At 56.2% G+C, this 23315-nt stretch overlaps 1 protein-coding gene across 2 annotated transcripts; it reads right to left on the reverse strand.

The window, feature by feature from the left end:
* Positions 1-3263: 3263 nt before the first annotated feature.
* Positions 3264-11191, reverse strand: AMOTL2 (angiomotin like 2). Of its 2 annotated transcripts, none has more exons than XM_066326145.1 (10): positions 11142-11191; positions 9291-10075; positions 7785-8007; positions 6953-7097; positions 6721-6813; positions 5802-6097; positions 5407-5699; positions 5069-5280; positions 4625-4765; positions 3264-4434 (listed from the first exon to the last, which is right to left on the reverse strand). In XM_066326145.1, the coding sequence occupies exons 2-10, from the start codon at positions 9986-9988 to the stop codon at positions 4376-4378; spliced, it is 2160 nt and encodes a 719-aa protein (XP_066182242.1). In that variant the 5' UTR covers positions 9989-10075; positions 11142-11191; the 3' UTR covers positions 3264-4375. The 2 variants fall into 2 exon arrangements, with proteins under 2 accessions (XP_066182242.1, XP_066182241.1); XM_066326144.1 differs by having other exon boundaries at positions 4625-4780.
* Between the last annotated feature and the right edge of the window lie 12124 nt (positions 11192-23315).

Raw genomic sequence — 23315 nt, forward strand, 5'->3', positions numbered from 1 at the left:
ATCCCTGCCACAGAGGATCTCCAGCCACACCCTCACAGGGGCATGGGAAGCCAGGATGCAAGGGGACGCAGGGATACAGGGATTGAAGACAAGAGGGGTGCAGGGTCATGGGAATGCAAAAACCAAGACATGCTGATGTTCTGAAGGGAGGGGACACCTTGGGGTGGCTCATTCTGCAATGGAATGCAAATCCCCATGAAAGGAATTCAGGAAGGGAGCGTTGACCCCCTGGCAGAAGAAAGCCCGGGGGGCACCCCCCAACAAGCTGTGGACACAGAGAGGAGCCTGGAGGCTTGGGGGACCTCCGGGAAAGGGGTGGGATGAGAGAGGGAGGGAGGGGGAAGGGAAGGGTTCAGCAGGACCAGCGGGGAGAGCTTCATTCCTGCCGGTCCGACGAGCAAGCTGGGACTTGAGGCGAGAGAAAGCACCGGGTTTGCCTGACTGGTTTGCTGGGAAGCGCCTGCAGGGTTGGCCCGCAGCCTTGCCACATTTCCCGCACCAGGATCAGGATTATTTGGAAGGAGGGCGAAATTCCCTTTCTCCTAAATTCCAGTGAGGGTTTTTTGTTTTTTTTAAACAGGTTTCCATATGAAGGAGAGTGTGATGAGCTTGTCTCTCCCCATTCAGCTCTGGCATTCAGCAAGTGGAAAAGGAGTGGGGATGCACAAAGAGATGAGGAGGAAGAACCAGGGTCCACAACTGACATGTCAAAATTTGAGGATGCTCCAAGGACTGAGTTCCAGTGTTCTCCAAAGAGAAATGAGGAAAAGCTGGAACCAAAGCTGCAGAGAGGCTGCTATGGTGTGGCACCAAGGGAATGAGGTGTTCCTGGCTGGGAATGGGGCTTGGTGGACAGCCAGGGAGCCTCAAGGAGATCCTGGGCCTTGTCCCAACCCAGTGTGACCACAAAGGGACCAGAACTCCCCAGACATCCCTGGAGCAGCAGAGCCATCTCCCTGTCACCCACAAAAGCTGCTGCCCTGGGATAGGGCATCTCACCCAAAGCCACCAAGGTGACACTGGTGGCACTTGGAGCAGAGCCTGCTGGCCCTTTCCTATCTCTCCAAGGATAGGGATGTGCAGCCCACACCAGCAGTCACATCCAGGTGCTAGCCCAGCCAGCAGCTCTGCAGGCATCTCCAGCACCCCCTCCCAGGGCATGGGAGCCCTGTGTCCTAGACAGGGATGTGAGGATTGAGGATATAGGGATGCAGGGATACAAGTGTGGAGAGATTAAGGACACTGAAACAGAAGGACGCAGGGATGCAGGGACACAAGGATGACAGGATCAAGGACACAGAGATCACAGGCACAGGGATGGGAGCAGGAGGGTTGGCTCCCACATGGTATTTCAGCTGTGCCATGGTGACAGGGACATGGGATAAAGGACAGTGGGTCCAGGCGACGCCGATGGTGAAATCCAGGGAGATGGTGTGGGAAGGGCAGACAGAAATGCCTGAGGACAGAGCAGGCGATAACACACCCCACAGCAGCTTCCATGGCCAAGGTGTGCGGCTCCTTTGGGGTGTTGCTCTGGCTGAACAGCATCTCCACTAAAGCATATGGCTCCTTAAAAGTGTGGCAGGCAGAACTGGGACCTCCTGCTCTACCTGCTGGATTTAGGAATCCTCTCCCTACAGCCTAAGTCCTGTATCCACAGGTGGGCTTTGTGCTTTTTTCTGACTGCCTGAGAGTGAGAGCCCTGAGGGTGAGGATCAATGGACAAAGCTCTCAACAGGAGCCCATTTCCTGAATCCCTGGTCCCAGAAGGCTCCCTGCTAACAGCCAGACCTGCAGCCAGGCCACTCTGCATCCGGATTTGGGTAAATAAAGCGTGGGGTGTGAGAGCTGCGGTATGCCAGGAATGCTGCCGGCCTTCCTGGGCTCTGGAGCAGCAGGAGCTGGGGGAGGCAGGGCAGGTACAGCCCTGGCTGGAGGCTGCCAGGATTCCCCAGACATATTCCCAACCTCAGCAGTTCCCTGTGAGCTTCCCACTCTGTTCTTCCCATCCCTGGCCCCATTTCAGGGTCGTCTTCAGCCTTCTGCATGGGTGGAGCTGATTTCCCTGCTTACAACACCCAGGAGAAGCCAGAGGTGCAAGGAGGATCCCATGTCCAAGCTTCACACTGTTCCAAATCTCCCTAACCTGCTCCTCAGGGATGAGGACCTGTCCCACAGCCATAGAAAGACCCAAATTTTCATTTTTCAGCCATACTTCTTCCTCAGTGGGAAGGTTGGGGCTCAGCTGGGATTCAGCATCACTGTCCCACCAAGACCAGTGATCCTCAATGGAGTCCTAAGGCATCCTGCCCAAGGAAGGGATGGAATCGCCATCCTTGGAAGTATTGAAAAACTTGTAGATGTGGTACTTGGGGGCATGATTTAGTGGTGGCTTTGGCAATGCTGGGTTAACAGTTAGACTGGATGATCTTAAAGTGCTTTTCCAACCTAAACGATTTCATGATTCCATGGAAAAGCTCACAGCAAAACTGATTTCTGATGCTGTTGTTCTGCACAATCCAAGCTAAACCCCACTGCAGAGCACAAGAGCTGCTGGTCCCCAGGGACAGTGGGATAACAAAGATGAGCTCCCAGTTAATGCCAAGGGATGGCACGAAAGAAAAGCCTTGGCCTGGCTGGAGATAGCAGAGTCCACAGAGATGTTCCCTGGGAAGCATTAACACCACAGTTATCAGAGAAGAAAAGTCCAACACCTAGAAAACTTCTGGTCTTCTGGAAGATCAAGGAGCCAGGCAGAGTGAGAAGGGCTTGGAGGTGGCTGAAAAAGCTAGGGAAAGCTTGGGAACCAGGTTCATCCATGCTGGAAGGCATCAGGGAATCTCTGTGGCAGGGGCTTAGGAGGGCAGGAAGGGGTTTTGTCAGGAAGAAGAGGAGGATCACATCAGGATGCAGTTATGGGATGCAGGGATCAAGGACAGCTGGGTGCAAGGGTCACAAGGATGCAGAAACCAAAGACACAGGGATGCAGGGATGCCAGAGCAGGAAGGAAACTGGATCAAGACTTTTGGGCAAGTCCATCCTTTTCCCCCATGAAGGTGAGGGGAATGGGACCCCAACAGGATTTTGGGGAATGCAGAAATGCTCTTGAGCATTTTTCCCCTCTGCCATGGTTTGCACCCCAAATCTCTGCCCTGGGGAGCTGGGAAGGACATATGAACCAGGGGGTGAACACCCCCAGACTGTCTTCCCCTGGCGGCACCTCCATCTCTCCACCTTGCATGGAAAAAAAGAGAATCCATGGATCAATATTTGGGTTTTTTTATTAAAATATTGTTATACCAAGTGGAATGCTACAGCAATCTCGGTATAGGGCGGCGTAACGAAACAGCCAGGTTTATGTTTAAATACTTAAAGATAACTTAAAATGCACAAACGAGAACTTGTCGTCTTTGGCAGGAAAAAAGTTCACAGCACGAAAAAAATACTTAAAAAGAAATACCAATATTAATACAAAATATATTAAGTCATGGGGTTTGGGGGTTTTTTTCCTCTTTCATAATTTTTTGTTTCTTTTCCATTTTGTAAACAATGCACAACAACCAAACGCATTTTTTACGTGTCTGGGGAGAGAAAAATAAAAAATGCAGTTGGCCAGCAAATGCACACGTTGAAAAGGGAAAGAAATAAAGAAAAATATATATATTTACACAGAGGGCAAGGATCTGAAGCTCTGAGGTGGGGGATGTCAGCGCTGGCTATGGCAGAAGCCAGCTGCCAGTAGCCAGGGGATGCAGCCAGGAGAAGGGCAGCGCATCCCGCCACTTCCATTGGCATCCTCGGAGCCTTTCACCTCCACCTTTCATCCCCTCCATTGTCATTTTTGTTTCACTGTCACCCCATCACAAAGCCCGTAATAAAAACCCAGGGGCAGGATGCAGGTGGTGGAAGTTTGATGCTCCCAGGGCTTGGCTCAGCCATCTGGATCCAGGTGGTCGATGGGACCCACAGAAGATCCCTCCCAGCTCTGTCCTCACGCAGGGACTTCAGCTTGTGGGCACAGTTCGGGCCATCAGAGAGGGATTTTCCAGTCAGAAGCCAAGCACCTGGATGGGTGCAGACGGCCAAGACCCAGAGGTGGGAGCTGGGATGGGGATGGAGCTGGGATGGAGCCAGGATGGGCATGAAGTCACCACCATGGGGTCTCCGGGCTCCAGCGTGCCCTGCGCAGCCGGGGACCCACGTGGGCACCGGTGGGGGGGGGGGACAGTGACCCTCCCACACCCCAGAGTCACTGCCGAGACCGGCTGAGGGGACACTGCTGAGCTCCTGGCTCGGTCCCTCCTTCCCAGATGCTTCTCCATCCCGACATGCTGGCAGGAAGGGCGGAGGGGCCACCGTACAGCCCTGAGTGGCCTTAAATCAGGATCTCCACCATGTCAGACAGGTCCGGGGCTCTGGCAGTGGCTGAACTCTCTGCAGAGAAAGAAGGGATTGGTTTACAGGGATTTTGCAGGGATTTGAACCAACCCAATTCAACTGGGGCCTTAAATAGGCCTTTAAAAAATTGCTGATGCTTGTATAAAACCTGTCCCCAGGGATACTAAGCACACATGGGGGCTGGAGCATCCCAACTCCCTGCCCCATGCCATCCAAGGGGGCTCACCCAGCACTCCGGCGCCCTCGCCCTGCCCGCTGCTCCCGGCCGCTCCATCCGTCTGCGTGCTGCCGTCCTTGCTGCCGTGCTTTGAGTGGGATGGCAAGGGAAGGGCAGTGGACACTGCTGTCCCTTCAGCGGTGGCTTTGCCTGTTGGAGGAGACTCTGTTAGGGATTCAATGCAAGGGATTCAAGTTTTCAAGGCCAGGGTGGATGGGACTTGAAGCAACCTGGTCTAGTTGAATGTGTCCCTGCCCATGGGGCAAAGGGTGGAACAAGATGAGCTTAAAGGTCCTTTCTAACCCAAACCATTCTGGGATTCTGTGATTGCTGGCTGGTCCTGGAGGAATCACCCCTCCCCACACTCTCTATCTCCAAAACCACAGGGAAAAAACTGCAAGCAGGTCCCCACCGCCAAGTGAAGGTAGGGAATGGGCAGGTGTCCCTATTTACCTGTGCTGCCATGGGAGCTGCCCTCAGATGACCGGTCACTCTGGCCAGCCCCTGGCCAGCTTGGGGCAGCGGAGGCAGCGAAGATAGAGGGCACGGATTTGGCCGGCCGCAGGGAGCCCTGAAGGGCTTTGCTGGGGTCCCTCCGCGAGCGCTGCTGCAGGACCTTAATGACAGCATCCTTCTCCAGGATTTGGGCATGAAGGGCTTTTAACCTGGAGAGGAGGAAAGGCAGAAGCTGGAAGAGGAGCTGGATGGGGAGAGGAGGATCCAGCCACCACCTAACCAGACCCAGAAAAAGTTTGGTGGGCACCAAATGCCTCTGGCAAGGTGGGACTTACCTGTTCTCCATCTCCTGGTGTTTGTGGCTGGCCAGGAGAAGGTCCTCGTTGAAGCTGCTGTTGGGGGAGTGCCGTGGGGAGTGGCTGATGAGGGTGGTGTCGCGCTGGGCGGCTGCCGTGGCCGCAGCATCCATGGCAAACTGGCGCATGGTGCACTCCTCCAGGTACTTCTGCTCCCACTTGGTCATGTCGGCCTCCAGTGCCAGGATCTTCTCCTCCCTCTCCCTCAGCTGCTCCGACAGTGTGTGGGCGCTCAGCTCCGGCGTCCCCCCACTCGCGGTGCCCGCCTGCCTCTGCAGCGGCCAAAACAAAGCCGCAGTGAGGATGAGGAGGTGCTGGGAGGATGCAGCACCCACCGTGCCTCCCTAGAGCCACCGTGGCTCGCCAGCACCCACCTGCTGAGCCCGCAGCATCTTCAGCTCCTGCTCCAGGCGGGTGCGGAGCCGCAGCTCCAGCTGCTCTCGCTTCTCACAGGCGGCCTGGAGCTGCCCCAGGGCTGCCTGCAGCCGCTCCACCTTCTCCACGTAGGCTCGTTTCTTCCGGAGCTCGGCCTCTGCCTTGGCCGCCCGCGCCTGGGCGCTGCCCAGCGCCTGCTCCAGCAGCTCTGCCCGCCGCCGCTGGTCCTCGTTGGCGCTGCGCAGCAGGGACACCTCCCGCTCCAGCTTCTCCTTCTCCTGCTGGTGCTCGTAGCCTGCAAGGGAATCCCGCAAATCTCAGACGTTTGGCTTCCCCAAGGCTGGCCCATGAAGCCCAGTGGGAATTCTTTGCTTCCCGACATCTGGCCATGCCACCCCTTCCTCCAGATCTTCTATCAAATGGTGGTCAGTGGCATTCCAGCCACCTGGGCAGATGGCCAAAAGCCTCCACGTGCCACATTCCAGGGTAAATTTTTGCTCAGGAAGGGTGAAACCTCCCTAGTGTGAATCCAGACACCTTAGGGAAGCAGATACAATTCTTCCTGACCAACAGCATGTCTCTCTGCTAAAATTGAAGTACATTTTCCCCCAAAAAAAGTTCAGGCTGGCATGGCTGCGAAGTGCAGGAGGGAGGAGGGAGAGAACGGCCGGGCTGGCGTGGGGCGGGAGTGCGGGCTTGGTGCTGGAAGAGCCGGCGCTGCGGCAGGAATGTGGGGAATGCGGGTCACGCCGCCGGCCGGCCGCCGGGATTAATGGCTCGAGTCCAGCGCCAAGAGCTGCTCCATCCTCCCTGGGGAAGGGCGAGAGCTCCGCCCGACACCCGCCTCCTCCTCCAGCAGAGCCCTGCTCGCAGATGCCACGGGGAGCCAGGCAAGGATGGGTGTCCCCCGGGACTTACTCTGTGCCAGGAGTTTGGCCACGCTGCCCTGGTTGCTCTCCTGGTTTTCCTGGGTCTTGCTGGCCAGCTGCTTGTTCGCTGATTCCAACCGCTCTGGTCCAAAATAATCAAAGCAAATTAAGATTTAAATACAAGATTTGAGCTGGAGGAAGTGGGAAAAGCCTGGTTTCCCATGGAAACAGCTGAGGGACACTGAGCACCCACAGGGATGGGGACACAGAGGGTCCCTCACCTTTCAGGTCCTGGTTGAAGTCCTGGAGCCGTCGCATCTCACAATCTCTCTTGCTCCTCATGGCTTTCTCCAAGGCTTCCCGCTTGGAAGATGCCTTGACAAGGTTTTCATAATCCTCTGAGATGCGCTGGATCTCGCTCTCCAGCTGGGGTGGAGGAAGGGACAGGCCAGGGTTAGATATTCATGGAATGAGGGAAGGGAAGGGAAGGGAAGGGAAGGGAAGGGAAGGGAAGGGAAGGGAAGGGAAGGGAAGGGAAGGGAAGGGAAGGGAAGGGAAGGGAAGGGAAGGGAAGGGAAGGGAAGGGAAGGGAAGGGAAGGGAAGGGAAGGGAAGGGAAGGGAAGGGAAGGGAAGGGAAGGGAAGGGAAGGGAAGGGAAGGGAAGGGAAGGGAAGGGAAGGGAAGGGAAGATGCTGGCCAAAGGCCAGCCGGGGTGCTCAGCCCAACCTGAGCTGCAAGAGGAGCTCAGTGCACCCCAACTTGACCCCTAGCACACATTTTGGGGGAGGAAACTGATTTTTTCAGTCTTTTTTCTTATGGAAGAGTCTCTCCGCAGATTTTGGCTCTGCCATAGCCTGGCCACGGGGAACAGCCAACCCTTGTACATGGCCACACAAAGGGCTTTCTGTGGTGGCCGGGATGGGGGCCACAGGAGAATGGGCTCCTTCTCCCCAATCCCGGCTGCCGTGCTGCAGCTGCTCCAAGGGGAACAAGCCGCCAGAGAGAGGAGGAGAAAGGATTAAATCACTAAAGAGGGTGAATTTTCACAGCAGCTGGTCGAGCATCCCCCTGGGCAGGGGGGGGACACGGGGCTGCCACCATTCATTCCCTCACCTTCTGGATGCGGCTGGCCTTCTCAGCACAGCTCTCCAGCTCCCGCCGCAGCTTCTCGCTCTCCCGCTGGAGCCTCTCATTCTCCCGCAGGACGGCGTCTGCCCGGGCCAGGCGGCTGCTGGCTGACACCGCCTGGGCGCTGACCAGGGCCTCCACGCCAGCCGGACCCAGCGTGCCCGGACACAGCGGCAGGAACGCGGCCGGCACCGGGGTGGGCAGCACCCTGCAGGGAGTGAGGACAGCCTGTCAGGGTTTGGCAGGGTGGGAAAGCTGGCTGCAGCTCCAGCACCCCATTAAGCACGTGCTGCTGTCTCCAAGTCACCTCAAAGGAGGTGGAAGTGGCCTATCCTGCTTTTTAGAACTGGGAAGCGCTTGCTCTCTAACCACAATTCCCATCTTGCAGGGGTGCCTTGGCCTGACCCCTCAAGGACCTGGACAGTGAATCTGGATGGGTTCCAAACCCCCCAGGCCCTTCTCTTTCTGGGAATGCTGCAGGCAGCCTAACATAGGACGCACCTTGGAAGTCAGCATTTTCTTTATTTTCTGGGCAAAGCAAGGGCTTCTGACATAGGTCCTCAATGCCAAACTATGGATATGTCCTTTTTATATTCAGAGGAACCAGACTGGCCTGGCTGTCCCTTGTGCCACTGCTCCAGCATCCCAGCCCAACATCCCTCCTGGAATACCCTGAGCAGGGTGGCTGTGCACGGCCCGGCCCCATTGCGTTCCCCCGCGGGCTGCCCGCCAAGGGCCTGCATTCCTGCGGGATGATATAGGAGCAAGGAAGAATAAATACATCTTCCTCGCAGCTCCCCTTCCCCTCTTTGTTCCCTGGAAGGAGAAGGTTTTCCTGCTGGAAATGCTATCGCTCTCTGCCTGGATAGATCAGCAGGGCTGGGAGCAGTGTGTCCTCCCATTGAGCCACCAATTCTCTTCTTCCCATCATTTTCCACACTGGAAGAGGTTGTTTGCAAATTCCTGGACCCCCAGATGTCCATCTCACGTCAGCCTGGGGCTTCGCCAGAGGTGTTGAGCTGCCAAAGGGCCACAAACCACTTGGCACCAGCCCAGGCTCTGCTCAACAGTAATTCCAAGTTACATGGACATTCCCAGCTCAGGACCATGGGATAGGTTTCCGTGGAGCAGGGAGCATATTTGTCTTCCACCCTGCCCCATATCTATTCCACATTTAGCTGTTTCCTGGGCTGCTTCCAGCTCCTAGATTATCCCCCAAGTTACCCCCAGATTCCTCCTGCTGCATGGGGAGGGAACAGGGTCTGTGGGAATGGGATTTTCATCACTGGTTGGAAAAGCCCAGCCATGCTGGGGGAATTGGGGAGAGGAGCAGAGTGGTGGATTCCCAGCAGACCCCCACGGCCTGAGCCAGTGCGGACAGGAGCAGCTGCTCTGGGCCCCCACTGCCCTTCACATCTTGCAAGTTCCAAGCATCAGTCCTGGACATTCCTGGGAGGCATCCAAAAGCAGAGCCCGGGAGCCACAATTTACCTGATCTCAGGATGCTGAAATCCAGCATCTTCCCGGGAGCAGGGTCGGGGTTCAGCCAGGTAAGCGTCCTGGGACGGGATGACGTAGGGATACTCCGGGGGCGGTCCCCGCGGCTCCGTGCCCTCGGGGTGCTGCCCGCGCAGGGGGACGAGCTGGCGGGAGAGCTGCGGGAAGCTGTGGGAAGCGCTGATGGGGCTCTGCGCCTTGGCCCCGTTCCGCTCCAGAGACATCCGCATCAGCCGCTCGCTCAGCGACCGCACGTGGCCGTGCTTCAGGTCCTTGAGCCCCTCGTCGGGGTGCCGGGCCCCGTTCTCGGCCCCTCGCGGGGCGTTCTCGGCCCGGATCCCCGCCGCTCCCCGCTGCGAGGCCAAGAGCTGGGAATGCGCCTTGGCCTCCTCGTAGGTGGGGAGCTCCTCACCCTTGGGCGGGCAGAGCTGATAGACGCTGTTCTCCAAGTAGACGTGGTCGGAGTGATGCTCCTGGCCCTGCGGCTCCTGCCGCGTGGATTGCTGCACCATCTGGCTCTCCTCGGGGCTCAGGCTCTCCAGGGAGGAGCGGGGGCTCCCGGCGCCGCCGCCGCGCAGGGCCTGCTGCTGGATGGCCAGCAGAGTGCGGTTCTCCGTGAGGTTCCCATAGCGCAGCTGCTCCTGGATCAGGCGGTGCAGCACCGTCCCGTTGGAGTCCTCCGCCGTCCTCATGTCCGTCCGTGCCGGCGGCAGAGCCACGTTTCCACCCGAGAAAGGGCGTCCCGGGGGACTCAACAGCAAGTGGCCACGCCGAGACACCTGCAAGAGGAAAAAGCGGGATGGTTGGGAAGCAGTCGGGGCAGGACAGCGCGGATCGTGATGGACACGGGATTGTTTGCCAGGAATGCGGCCGGGACGTGCCGGAGGGGTGGGAGCCCGTGGCGGAGCAGCCTCCGCAGTGAGGTGGCCGAGCCCCGGTACTCTCAGCGCACCCGCGGCCGGGGCTGGGAGCTGGGGTTGGCTCCGGAGCCGGCGCCCCATGGACCCGGCTCCGGCACCTGCCCGGGAATGGGGGATGAAGCGGCCCCACGGGAGCAGGCATACAGCTGCCGGGGACGGATAGGACTCATCATCCCCGGACACGGACATGGAGCTCCTGGACTTGCAGAAGTGTCCCAGTCCCGGTGAGGGTCCTGGGATTTTTCCGGGAGGGGCTCTAGATGCCGTCGGGATGTTCCGGCCCCTGCTGGGAGGGTGCTAGGAGGGTTCCCAGTCCCTGGGGGTGGATCCGGCATGGGAGAGGGTCTTTTTCCCGGAAGGGTCCAGGTGCCGAGAGGGGCGAGTCCCGGTCCCGGGGAGAAAGGTCCCGGTTCTGGGGGGCGTCTTTTTCTCGTGGAGGGATCCCAGTCCCGGCTGGGGACTTCCCTGGGCCGGGGGGGGGTTCGATCCCGGTCGAAGAGTCCCAGTCCCAGGGGGGTGTCCCAGTCCCGGCCGGGAGGATGGCGGTCCAGGGGGGTCCCGGGCCCGGGGTTGCTGGTCCGGGTGGGTCCCGGTGCCAAGGGAGGTCCCGATCCCTGCGGGGTGTTCCGGGTGCCGGGGGGCTGAGCTTTCTCCAAGGGGCATCCCCGTGCCGGGGGGGTCTCGGTGCCGGTCCAGGAGTTCCCAGTGCCGGTCTGGGGTCCTGATCCCTTATCGGGGGCGTCCCGATGCTAGGGGGTTCCCTGTGTCGGGGCGGGGGGGGGGGGGGGGGGGGGGGGGGGGACCAGTACCGGGGGCTTCCCGGTGCTGGAGGGTCCCGGTGCCGGTCGGGGGGGTCCTGGTGCTGGGGAGTTCCCGGTATCGAAGGCTCTCGGTGCCGGTCGTGGGTCCCGGCGGCGGAACTCACCGGGGCATGGCGGAGCGGAGCGGTGCTGCGGCGGCTCTGAGCGTCCCGGGGCCGCGGGGGCCGGGCCGGGCTTTGCTATGCCCGGAATGTGGGGCCGGTCCCGCCCCGCTCCGCCCCGGGGCCGCCGCCGGCGCAGGAGCGCGGCCGGGAGCGGGAGCGGCAGCTGCGGGCAGGGGGGTGGCTCTGCACGCCAGCTGTCCCGGGCCGTAAATCTGCCCCAGCCTTTGTCTGCGGGGCCGGGACAACCCCGAGCCTGCCGGCCCCATCTGCTCTGCCCCCGCGGGCCCCCCTTCTCGCATCCCCCTCCTTACATTCCCCTTCTTCGCATCCTTCTGCCTCGTATTCATCGTCCCTCCTCTCATTCCCCTTCCTCGTGTCCCTCTTCTCACATCCCCCTCCTCACATCCCCCCCACACCCCTATCCTCTCATTCCGCATCTCACATTCCTCCTCGTGTCTCCCTCCTCACATCCCCCTCCTTATGTCTCCCTCTTCGTATTTCACATCTCACTTCTTGCATCTCCCACCTCGCATCCCCCCTCCTCACCTTCCCCCTCCCTGCATCCCCTCTTCACATCCCTCTCCTTTCATTCCTCCCTCTTGCATCACCTCCTTGTGTCCTCCATCCTCACATCCCCTTTCTCACAGCCCCTCTTTCACATTCCCCCTCACACCCCTCTGGCTGGGGGTGCCAGCTCCCTGTGGATGCAGTAATTCCTGCAGCTCCTGTCTGGCTTGGCACCTTTGGGTGTTCCCTGCTGCTCTCCCAGCCTCAGTTGCCCCCTTTGGGCTCTGCCACCCACCTCCCTGGGGGTACACAGGGATGGAGAAAGCCATCAGGAGCCAAACTCCCCATTCAAAGCTCATCTTGGGGGGGACACTGATCCCTAACCCAAAGCAGTGAAACACCAGCCCTGTCTCAGCCCCAGGCAGTCAGTGCAGAGTCCAGAGGCCCCGAGATGGCAGATGGCTGGAGGGGAGGTGGCGGGGGGAGGCAGGTGCAGGGGAAAATTGCTTATTAGCTCCGGGACATTAAGCTCCCATTCTTTTGAGGGAACTCGGCATCTTCTGACTGGCACAGAGCCGGGAGGCTGAACTGGGGAGGGGGACATGGGGAGTCTCCAGCCTCCTCTCCTTGTTTGTCTGTTCCATCACATTCTGGTATCACCCTGGTGTAATAGCAGGCACAGGGCTGCAGGCACACCTCACTGCCTCTGGGTTATCTCCCAAAAAATGGGGAAAAAAAGTCTCCAGCATGTAGCAGGTATCAGACTCAAAGGCAGGAAAGCATGGAAAGAAAATGCAGAGATGGACTCAGTGCTTGGAGGAAGAGGAGCACCTGGAAGCTCAGGAAACAGGTTTTTCAGCTCAGTTTTTCCAGTGACAAGTCAAATCCTCACGGATGAAAGTTGAAATGTGGGAATTGGCACTGACCCTGAAGCCTCAGTGAGAGCCTAGTTTTGTGTGGGGAGGAGATGAGAGCACAACACTTGTCCCTGTGTTCCTGGGCACATACAGAGTCTGGAAACACTGGCCCAGGCCCAGCACCACAGGGCAGGATGGAGGGATAGATGGATGGATGGATGGATGGACAGGATGGGTTGGACAGAGCTTGGAGCAGCCTTGGTCTAGTGGAAGATATCTCTGCCTCAGGCAGAGGGTGGAACAACATGAGCTTTAAAGGTCCTTTTTTACCTGAACCAGTCTGTGGTTATATGGAACAGAGGGATGGATGGATGGATGGATGGATGGATGGATGGATGGATGGATGGATGGATAACGCACCACTCCAATATACCAAGCTCAGCAGCAGCATCTCTGAAATGACCCGGCTGTTTCCCTGCCCTGCTCCTTCCCAGGTGGTTGGGGCTCCCGCCCGAGCTCCAAGGGAGCCAGCCCAGCTCGCCCAGCAGCCAGGGTTCCCCTCCTGGCTCATCCCCCCCGGCCTTATCTATGCCTGTGTCATCCTGCTTCCCTCCCTATCTTAACACTGCTCTATTTCTGGCAGCAAGGAACCCCTCTGGGCTGATAACACCCCTTTGGAAAGTGATCTGAAGTGTTTCCTCTCGTTCTTTCTAATACTGGAGGTAAGAAAAGCCACAACCTTTTTGTTTTCCCCAGGAGAAGGTGAACTAGCAGCTGGACCAGTGGGAAGTGGTGAGGGCACCTTTGGCTGCCTGCACAGACCCTCTGCCCGGGTGGAGCATCCTGGCTGATGGAGCAGGGGCTCGGAGATCTGGCTTGGGGAGCCAGGAAAGCACAGGTGCCGTGTCCCAGGCTCGGTGGGGTGACACACAGCTCCACAATGCCAGTCCCTCCCACTGACCTCAGCCCAGCCTTATCGCCGAGGCGTTGGAGCGAGGAGACTGAGCCAAGAAAATACTCGTGGGATGAGATCACCTCGGCTGTCTTCAGGCTCCCAAAATGCCTCAGCCCTCAGCCGTGCTGAGCCTGGAAAACTGGGGCATTGTGGGCAGAGGAAGGTGCCTGCGATGGAAAGGGGGTTTGCAGCCTCAGCACATCTCCCTGGGTGCTGGTGACAGTGGTGACAGCATCCTGTGACCACTGAGCCCCAGTGGCAGTGCCCCATGACCATGCTAAACCCCTCAAACTTCTCCATGGTAATCTTCCTCATAAAGCTTCCTCCAGGTACCTGCTCCTGCCCCAAACTCAGGATTCAAAAGTGCGACCAGGTGAGGAGAGTTGGAGTTCAAGGAATCACACAAATGCTGTTTCCTAGTGCCAGGATTCCCCAGGCTGCCCCCAAAGGGAACTGCATCCCCATGGCAGGGAGCCAAGGCACCACCCCAGCCCTTCCCCTGCTCCCACCATCCCAGCCAGAGAGATCCTGTTCTCCTGGAGATACCCCCTCAAGCTGCCAGTCTTCCAACTAGTCTTCCCTGTCCTTTCTCTGAAATCTGCATTTTGAGGTGTCCCAGGTCTGATCTCTGCCCCCCCACCTTGGGAATCTGTGGCCTGGGGTGCTGCCGTGCAAGAGAGTGCATTCTGTTCTCAAACCCCAACAGGGAACATGCCTCGATGTGACTGGGGAGGACATAACTGGGATTGGGATGCTCCTGGTTGTGCCAAATCCCCTCACTCCTGTTCCTGCTTTGTGAGCTGACAACTGATACAGCTCTTCCTCAGTGGAAGAAAGAATGGAAAGATTCCCTTTCCACCCAGGGAAAAACCCCATTAATCTTGGTGGGGACACAGTTGGAGCAATGAGGAGGCCAAGACTGATCCCATCTGAAAGAGGCTGATATAGGGACATTCCCATGGGCAGCCATCCCCAAGACATGAATCCAGCACTATTCCCACCTGTCCCGTTGCTCTGGGGACAGCCAGCTCCTCTATGCCTCAGGTGTCTGTCCCAGAGCCAGACCCCTGGAATTCCCCTTTTTTCAGGGGGATGCTGGATCTGCCCCAGGTAGGGGTCACAGAAAGTTGGAGTGCTCCTGCTCCCCTCCCTCCCACTTTCTCCTAGGTTCTCTCCTCTTCTATAGCTGATCTATAGATTCCATATCTGTCACTTGGATAACCCAGGGCACAGCCCCACTCCCAGGAACTCCTGCCAGAGTTCTCCATCAGTCAAACACTCAGGGAGGTGATGCCACAGGTACTTTCACAAAGCCCCTTCTTAGGAGTTTTGAGAGGGGAAAAATGTGGCTGGAAACGGGGCCAAGACCCTCCTCTTTCTTGTCTTCCTTGCATTTTAATCTCCCTGAGTCATTTCCATTCCTGGATGTTAAATTGTTCTTTTCTGCTTTCCTTTATTTCCCTGTTTCCTGCAAGGGGCTAGTTCCTGGCCTGCCAGCACCAGTGACATCCAGTCCAGGGAGATGCCAGCAGGGACAAAGGTGGAGCCACCAGCCCCAAGGAACACAGCTCCACATTTCCATAGCAAAGCCTCTCACTGTTGTTTTGGCACCTTTGAGGAATTTTCTCTTTTTCCTGAGAAATTCAGAGTGCTGGGTGTGATTTCCTGCCCACCTGGCAAGGCACCCCCCATGGCTCTGGGAGAAGGGAGGCTCCACCCTGTGTCCCAGAGCTCAGTGGGGATGTGTTGGAGTCCAGAACATCAGAGGGGTGACACAGAGACGGTGGGCAAGTGTCACAAGCAGGTAGCCACCTGCAGCCCTTCCTCACTGAGCACATTTGCCCACTTGACCCTGGAGCACATCCAGGTGGATGGATGGGCCTGTGGCCCCTTCCCAGGGCCATGTGGGGGATCTGCAGCCCAGTTTGGAGCCTGCACTTGCAAAAGGAGGAGGCAGAACCCAGGGGGGCAGGGGGACCCAGACACCCTCGTCCCCATTGCTCTGCAGGGATGAAGATAAGCAAACACATCTGGATCCCTAAGGAATTTCACATCTTCCTGGCTATGAGGAAAATGTGACAAGGATGCTGCCAGGGCAAAATCAGCTCAGTCTCGTGTTCCCAAACACAGAGTAAGTGAGAACTATCCATGCTGGAAGAGCAGTCCTGGCTGAGGAGATGTTGAGGAGAGAGAAAAGGGCTATCACTCCAGTGCCCAGTGATGACATTTTAAAGGCAGGTCGTCTCCAGTGCAGGGGAGAGGCTTAGTGAAACAAGAAAGGGGAAAGATGGCATTGGCCCAGGGTTGTTCTTCATGCTAGCATCCCAAAGGCAGCAGGAATTGTCACTGTCTTGCTGCTTCACCTGGGTGCTGCCTGCTCCCTTGGGCACCTACCAGTGCTGGGGCCTTCCAGGCACTCTGTGGTAATGAATTAGAGATGGCCGGGAGGCCACACAGAGCAGGACAGAGTGGGACAGGGCAGGACAGAGCAGCTCTGTGGCACCTCTGGGATCATTGGCAGCTGCACCCAAACACTGAAGCCGTGCTGGGAGCTGTGTGGTGGTGAGAACACAAGGGAACAACGTGCCAGACATGGAGGTGGCTTTGATGGCACTGAACATCCCCTGGCACCATAGCAGTGAGGTTGTCACCAGGATGGTCACAGCTAACAGGGTGGGATGGCTAAGGGTCTCATTGCCTGGGGACACAGAAAGCCTGGAAAACACCCCTGACCCTCTTGCTATGCATTTTTGAGCTGCTGTTGATGATTGCTGGGAGAGAGGCTGGAGTGGCCTCGGGACAAGTGTGGAGAGAGGACAGCAAAGAGCATCCTCCAAGCAGGTGCATGGAGGGAGCACAGATGGTGTTATGGTGGAGGGTGGAGCTGCACCTCCAAACCCAGCACTGCCTGGGAAAGATGGAGCAGGGATGAACTGGCAGGTGTGGAGAGATGGGCTCCAGGGGGACCCATCACCAGCAACTCTGATGTCAGCAGGATAAACAGGCAGGGCCTCAAGAGGCTGGAGGTCTCTGCCCACACTCTCACTGCCATGAGTGGCTGAAATGCTCTTTCACAGAATCACAGAATGCCTTGGGTTGGAAGCAGCCTTAAAGATCATCTTTCTATTATCCAGGGAGCAGCCAGCACGTGCGTCCTGAGTGCTCCTTGTGTGTCCTGAGTGCTCCTCTGCTCCTTCCCACCCGTCTCTCCTCCCACGGCTCAGCTGGGACAGACACACAGACCCTCCTTGGCTTCCTGCTCACAGTGCTCTGTTCCTGGAGCTCCTCATCCTGGCCCTGTCCTGGCACACAGCACAGATCCTGCCTCTAGCAGTGGGCAAAAGCCAAGGAAAAAGGTGGGAAGACCAGAAGTTGAAAATCACAGAATCGTTTGGGTTGGAAGGGAACTCTGAGGGCCACCTAATCCAATTCTCTGCCATGAGCAGGGACACATTCCACTGTCCCAGGCTGCTCCAAACCCTGTCCAGCCTGGCCTGGAACGCTTCTAAGGATGGGGCAGCCACAGCTTCTCTGGACAACCCATGCCAGTATTTTAACACCCTCATTGTAAAAAAAAAAAAAAAAAAAAAAAAAAAAAAAAAAAACCAAAAAAAAAAAATCCTGCTAAATCTCACAATTCCCTCTAAAATGCAGAGTACTGACCTCTGCCATGGCAAGTTTCCACCAGGCTCCCACGCTGAAGGGCCACTTGCTCACAGCAATGAGTTTGGGGCTGGCCCTAGAGTTGGCAGCCTGCAGCCAGCTTTTTTCCCAAGCTGAGACCCTTCTGGGATCATGGGGACATGGGTACAAGCCCACGTGTGGCCCGTACAACTCAATATCAGTTCAGGATCCCACAGCCAGATCCAGGCAAGCTCAGGGTCGGAACAGCAGTAAATGTGCAAGTTGGGACAAATTAGAGCCCTTTGGCCAAGATGCTGGAGCTGTTTTTGATGTTCCAGGGGTTAGAGCTAACTTGGAACCCCTCTGCCACATCCAGGCAGAGCCTGTGACACCTGGAAGCCTCCAACAGGAACATGAAGAGACCCAGCAACACCAAGGTGGTTCTTCTCTGCAGTCTCTCCTATCCTGTGTTCATCTCCTAGAGAAATCTTTATCCATCCATGGAGTGAACCTCCCCCTTCCCAGCCCAGCCAAGGTGGGAAGGTTTGGTTGGGATAAATCTCCCCCTTCCCAGCCCAGCCAAGGTGGGAAGGTTTGGTTGGGATAAATCTCCCCCTTCCCAGCCCAGCCAAGGTGGGAAGGTTTGCTTGGCCACGGAGTGAGTCCCTCCAAGCGGAGCCGCGTGTTTTATCCCAATGATACAATAGAAAATGCCTCCCAAGTCCCGGCCCTCTGGAGCATTTCCTTAGCTCTCTGGAATTTCCGTTTGGTCCTTCCTCTCCCGGGCTCTTACCGAAAACCGATGTCACCACACGGCTCTGGAGAGCAGCCAGCTCCCAGGGTCCCTTCCCAGGTCTCCCACCACCGTGCTGCGGATTTGCAAGGAGTGAGCTCCTGGAGGGTGTCAGCTCCGTCGTGCCCCTTGATTAATCACCAAAGGCCACTCTGCCAATCAAGGAAAGGTTTACAAGGCAGGCAGGAAGCTCTTGTTTTTACAGGAGTGCCTCAAACACACGCACACAGTAGGAAAAGCAAACATTCCAGGCATACCAAGGGATCCACGGGATAAAAATTCCCCAAACAGCCCAGATTAAGATACTTGGCTGCACAGGGAAACACTAAAACCTGGCTCGAGGATTTAATTGTCTTATTTAGCAGGGAGCCCTGTGGGATAACCTGAGTGCCCTGGGAACAGCCACCCCGGGGGGCAGGGACAGGGTCAGCGGCACTGCCCTCGCTACAATAAAGGTCAGGGCTGGCCCCCACCCCTCTCCCAGCTCCATATGGTCGCCAGAGCCTCGTGGCAGGGTTTAATGCGAGTTTTCCTTTAGAAAGGCTCAGCCTCGCTCCGGGGTGAGTCAGGCAGGGTCGCTCTGGATCAAGGGAGTGCTGAATCCGAGCCCGGGGGAGCAGAGAGAGCCCCCGTTCCAGCTGCAGCCCTAAGACCCCCGGCTCAGAGTGGTGTTCATGGTGTTGTGTCGATACCTGTCAGCTCCCATCCTCCCCTGAAGGCTCTGGAGAGAGGGGGAACACTCCCATCCTCTCCAGTCCCATGTCCCAGCCCAGGAGAAGCCAAACTTTGCTGGCTGACAGTGACATTTTGGTTTACAGCTTTTACAGGGTCTATGAAAAAGGCAGGAAGGAATTCCTATCCCTGGAAGAGTCCAAGGGCAGGCTGGATGGGGCTCTGGACAGCCTCTTCTGGGGGATGGTGTCCTCTCCCTGCAGGGTGAGAAAGCAAGAGGGCACAAAAAATTGTTGTGAGCTGGAAATATCCTCCCTCTGAAAGGGTTGGGGGCTGTGTAAAGGTTCTTGTCTCATCTTTCTGCAAACCACAGCACAGCACAGAGAGCGGAATTGGACCTCACCTCTTACAGATGGTTTGTCCACTTCTGCTCCAAATCCAGCTGTTAGTGGCTTGTCCCAGCAGGATGCTCTGGCTTGCACTCACGGATGGTTTCTGGAAAAGCAGAGGAACTAATAGGGAAATAAATCACCTGGAAGTGAGAAAGTGAAAGTGAGAGTTAAAGGGAAGCCCGTGCTTGAGATCATGGAATGGTTGGAATGGTTGGAGTTGGAAGGGACCTGAAAGCCCATCCAGCATTACCCCCTGCAGCAAAGGACACCTTGCACTATCCCAGGTTGCTCCAAGCCCCATCCAGTCTGGCCATGGACACATCCAGGGATGGGGCAGCCACAAGTTCCCCTGGCAACCTGTATTCCAAAGTGCAGCCCATGCTCAGGCACGAGTGGAGCTGCCTGCTCCAAAATCTCATGCCAGCCTCCCTCCTGCAGCCCAAGCTTTCCCAGAATTCCCCACGGCTGTGGGGATGCTCCATGGGATACAGATGTGGGATCATGGCTTGCATGATTGAGTGTCTGCATCTCAGCACATCATGTCATTCCTGCAAGCACTTCCTTGTGCTCCTTCTCTCTTTCCCCTGCTCATCACCAGCTGCAGTCCAGGACCTTCCAGCAGCCAGCTCATGGCTGGGACATGGATACAGCCTCCAAGAGTTGGTTTTGTCCCAGTAAACATTTGCTTTAATGTGGATGGTTTCAGCATTTTCTGAACACTGCCAGGGCTGTCTTGAGTGTGCAGCCCTTTCCCAGAAGCCAACACTTTCCCTTTTCAGGGCTTTTCCAAAAGCTCTGAGGCTTACAGCTTGGCAACTCCCATCTGAAGTCACTGGAGAAGCCATCCCAAGGGAGATGAGCACTGCACACCGCCCAGGGACCAGAGGGTGCAGGGATCCAGCAGCAGCTGCTGAAACACGATAAAGAGTGCTGGGTCTGGAAGGAAGTGGTCAAGGATAATCCCTGGCTCACACTGTAGAGGGTCAGGGATAAACTGTCTGGAGTGTGGAGTTCAGGAGATCCGGTGTCAGGAGGGCCATTGCTGTCACCCACCCCAGACACTGGGCAGGCTGGAGGACTCTGTCTTCATGCCAGGAGAATTCCCAAGGGCTCCCAATTCAGAGTGAAGATGCCTTTGGGCTCCTCCAGGAGACCTCCAGCATCTGGCTGCTCCTCCTGGGCATCTTCTGCCCACCACAGGCTCATCTTCTGGCTGGGAGGAGAGAGTGTGGGAGGTGGGGAACACAAGGGCAGGTGGAACTTCCCATCTTGTCCTCAGAATTGGGTTGGGACACCTGCCCAGGCTGCTTCAGCTGCCCTCTGTCGTGCCTTGCCTCTCTTTACTCTTTACTTTGCCTTCCCATTCCTCCTCACAAGGAACATGTAACATTTCCCTGATAAATTGTTATCTCCTGGCTAATAAACACGTGTAGCAACTTGAGCCAGGCGTGCAGGTAAAGGCAGTGTTATCCCTCAAGCACTGGAATAAAATTATGCCTGCTCCTTAATACTGCATTGGTGTTTAGGAGTTTTATTCCCGAATTTCAGAATTTCTGCCTTACTTTCCCTTGTTTTCCGCTCTCTTACCTTGCCTTTCCTTGCCATGCCTTCCCATCCCTCCCCTTTCCCTTGTTTTTCCTTACCACACCTTCACTTCCCATCCCTTGCTTTGCCTTCCCATCACTTCCATTTCCTCCTCTTCTTTACCTTCCCATCCCTTCCTTTGCTTTTCTTTGCCTTCCCTTCTTTTCCTTCCCTTCCCATCCCACCTGTTCCCTTTCCTTTCCCCATCCCTCCCCGCCATCTAGGTTGACTACCTACCCTGCAGGCACAGCTGTCCCACCTGGCATCCTGCACTAATGTAAAAGAAAGGGATTTAAATGACAGATTACGCCTATTTGGCTTTATCTCACTAAAATCATGTGTCTGCCTAGAATCACTCATCATTTCCCTAATTAACTAATGTCTTGGTTTGGAAAAGACAGGTGTCTGCTAGGGAGGGCAGGGCCTCCCTAGGAAAGGAGAATTCCCTCCCTCGGAATTATTATAATTTTGAAAATTAAGGGGGCTTTAAGGCAAAGACATGGGGATAGGAATAACAGTTCTTTACTAGTATGTGTAACAAGGCAAACAAAAAACAACAACTACAGCATTAATAATAAATAGAACCAAGCACCTCGAGGGGCTTTGTTTCGATGCTATACTCACTTTTGGCCACCTCTTCGCTTTGGTCAGGCACCCACAAGTACCCAGCAGTTAATCTTCTAGCAATTTATGGGGAAAAAAATTCCTGTAAGTAAAAAAGAAACAAATCTAACCCCCCACAACTACTCAGTGGAATTACTTCGTTATCCAAATATTTTGAAGTATCAGGTTCTGGAACCCCACAGCTGTCACATGGAAGCTGCGCTAAAGGTAGAGATGCTTTGAGCAATGCATAAATAATAGGCCATAATTAATAATTATTTATGGAAATTCCTTGTTCTCCCTCTGTTGTCAGAAATGGGCCCCATATGATCCAGGTCTGTTTAGCCGGGAACAGCCAGGAACTGGATTTTGGATTGCGTGCATCAAATATCATCACTTTGAGTCACAGCACGTCAGTGCTCTGAGCAAGATGCTCAGGGGCAGAATAAGGATGAAGTCATGGAGGGAACCACAGCTGCAAAAATACAGGGATTGGGAAACGCAGCCGACGTCAAACTGCCCTGGGAAGGCATGGCAGGAGTTACAACACAGACACTCATTACGTTTTTTGGGGAAAAACTAAAAAAAAAAAAAAAAAAAAAAAAAAAAAAAAAAAAAAAAAAAAAAAAAAAAAGGCAAACTTTTGCTGCATGGAAGGCAATACAAGAAGAAAGTTCGGTCAGTCTGGTGGCATTATTTTAATTAAAGTTTAAATTATTCACGTATTTGGTTTTTGGTGTTTCAGAGATCGTGATAGTCTGCATATCAACGCTGTAGAAAAGAGAATCGGCTCACGTAATTCATTGTTATTTATCCTGTGTTTGGGATAAACTCTTCCAGCTGCACAGGTTACAACGACTTGGATGTGCAGTGATCACTGCCACCCCATGGGCACAGTCAGGCTCGTCCCCAGCTCAGGAAAATCCAATCACAGGCGTTAAAAACCATTTGACAGCCCTAGGATCTTTCTCCTTCCACTGTCCCTAGAGGATTGGGGAGGGATTGACGGGCAGGTCCTGCCCTCTGCTGGGCTCTGCATCCAGCCTCAGGCTCCTTCCTCCAGGTCTGAAGCCTGGAAATTAAACTCCTAAAGTACCCAGGAAGGTCGTTTCGATTAAAGGAGACCCCACCACCGCTTAGATTCCCTGAGGGACCGACTGCAGGGAAAACTGCCCCAAAGTGCTTTAATCTGCCCATTTTCCTCCCCGATTCCCTTTAAAACTCCTTTTCGCTCCTGAGTAAAATGCTGGAGCCAGCTTGAAGCGAGCAGCTGGAAAGCGACAGGAAAAGCATTAAAAAGCCCTTTTGTCACCGAAATTAATTTTAGGAATAAAACTCCTAAACACCAGTGCAGTATTACGGAACAGGCACTTCTTTATTCCAGCGCTGGAAGGTCGAGAGATTACCCTGCCTTTACGTGCGCGCCTGGCTCAAATTGCTACACGCGTTTATTATCCAGGAGATACAATTAATAAAGAAACTGTTGCATGTTCCTGGGCACTTTGTTACTTTAGGCGGCCACAGGGCAGGTGAAATGAATCGGGCCCCTTGAGCTTGTTCCCGGGCTCTCAAAGAAGTCCCTTCTCCGCGATGCGCCGTGCGTTTAGCACGGGGCCGGGGCCGGGAGCGGGGCCGTGCCCGGGGCTCCGGGAGCGAGGACCGGGCGAGCCCGGCCGTACCGCCCCCGCCTCGCGCTGGAAGCCCCGGCTCGAGCCCCGCGGCCGCGGTCGCACTCAGTCGCGGTTCAGTCGCGACAGACAGCAGCAGGCGAGCGCGATGTCGGGAAGCAGCAAGCGCCGCTGTGAGCCCGACGCGGCTCGGTGAGGGAATTCCGCACCGGGAACACGGAGAGGGAGGGCAGGGAGACACGGGGACCAGTCCCTGCTTTTCCTGGGATGCCGGGGGTTCTGCATCCCAGGGTTCCGAGAAAGCACCAGAGTCTAGTGGGAAGTGCACAGCAAGTCCCAGAGCCTCGCAGGGAGCCGCGGAGAGCTCCTCACGCCAGGGCCCCACTGAGGCCTGACGACCGAGTCCTGGCGTAGGGAAAGCTGAATCTCTGCGAGGGCAAAAGCTCCTGATCCTCCAAGGGGGCAGCGTTCCTGACCCTCCGAGATGGCAAAAACCTCCTGACTCTAGGAGAGGGCAAAGCTCCTGACCCAGACCTGGTAGCCTTGTTAGGGCCGGCTG

Source organism: Sylvia atricapilla, chromosome 10 (assembly GCF_009819655.1).
Source record: "Sylvia atricapilla isolate bSylAtr1 chromosome 10, bSylAtr1.pri, whole genome shotgun sequence".
Classification (NCBI taxonomy): domain Eukaryota; kingdom Metazoa; phylum Chordata; class Aves; order Passeriformes; family Sylviidae; genus Sylvia; species Sylvia atricapilla.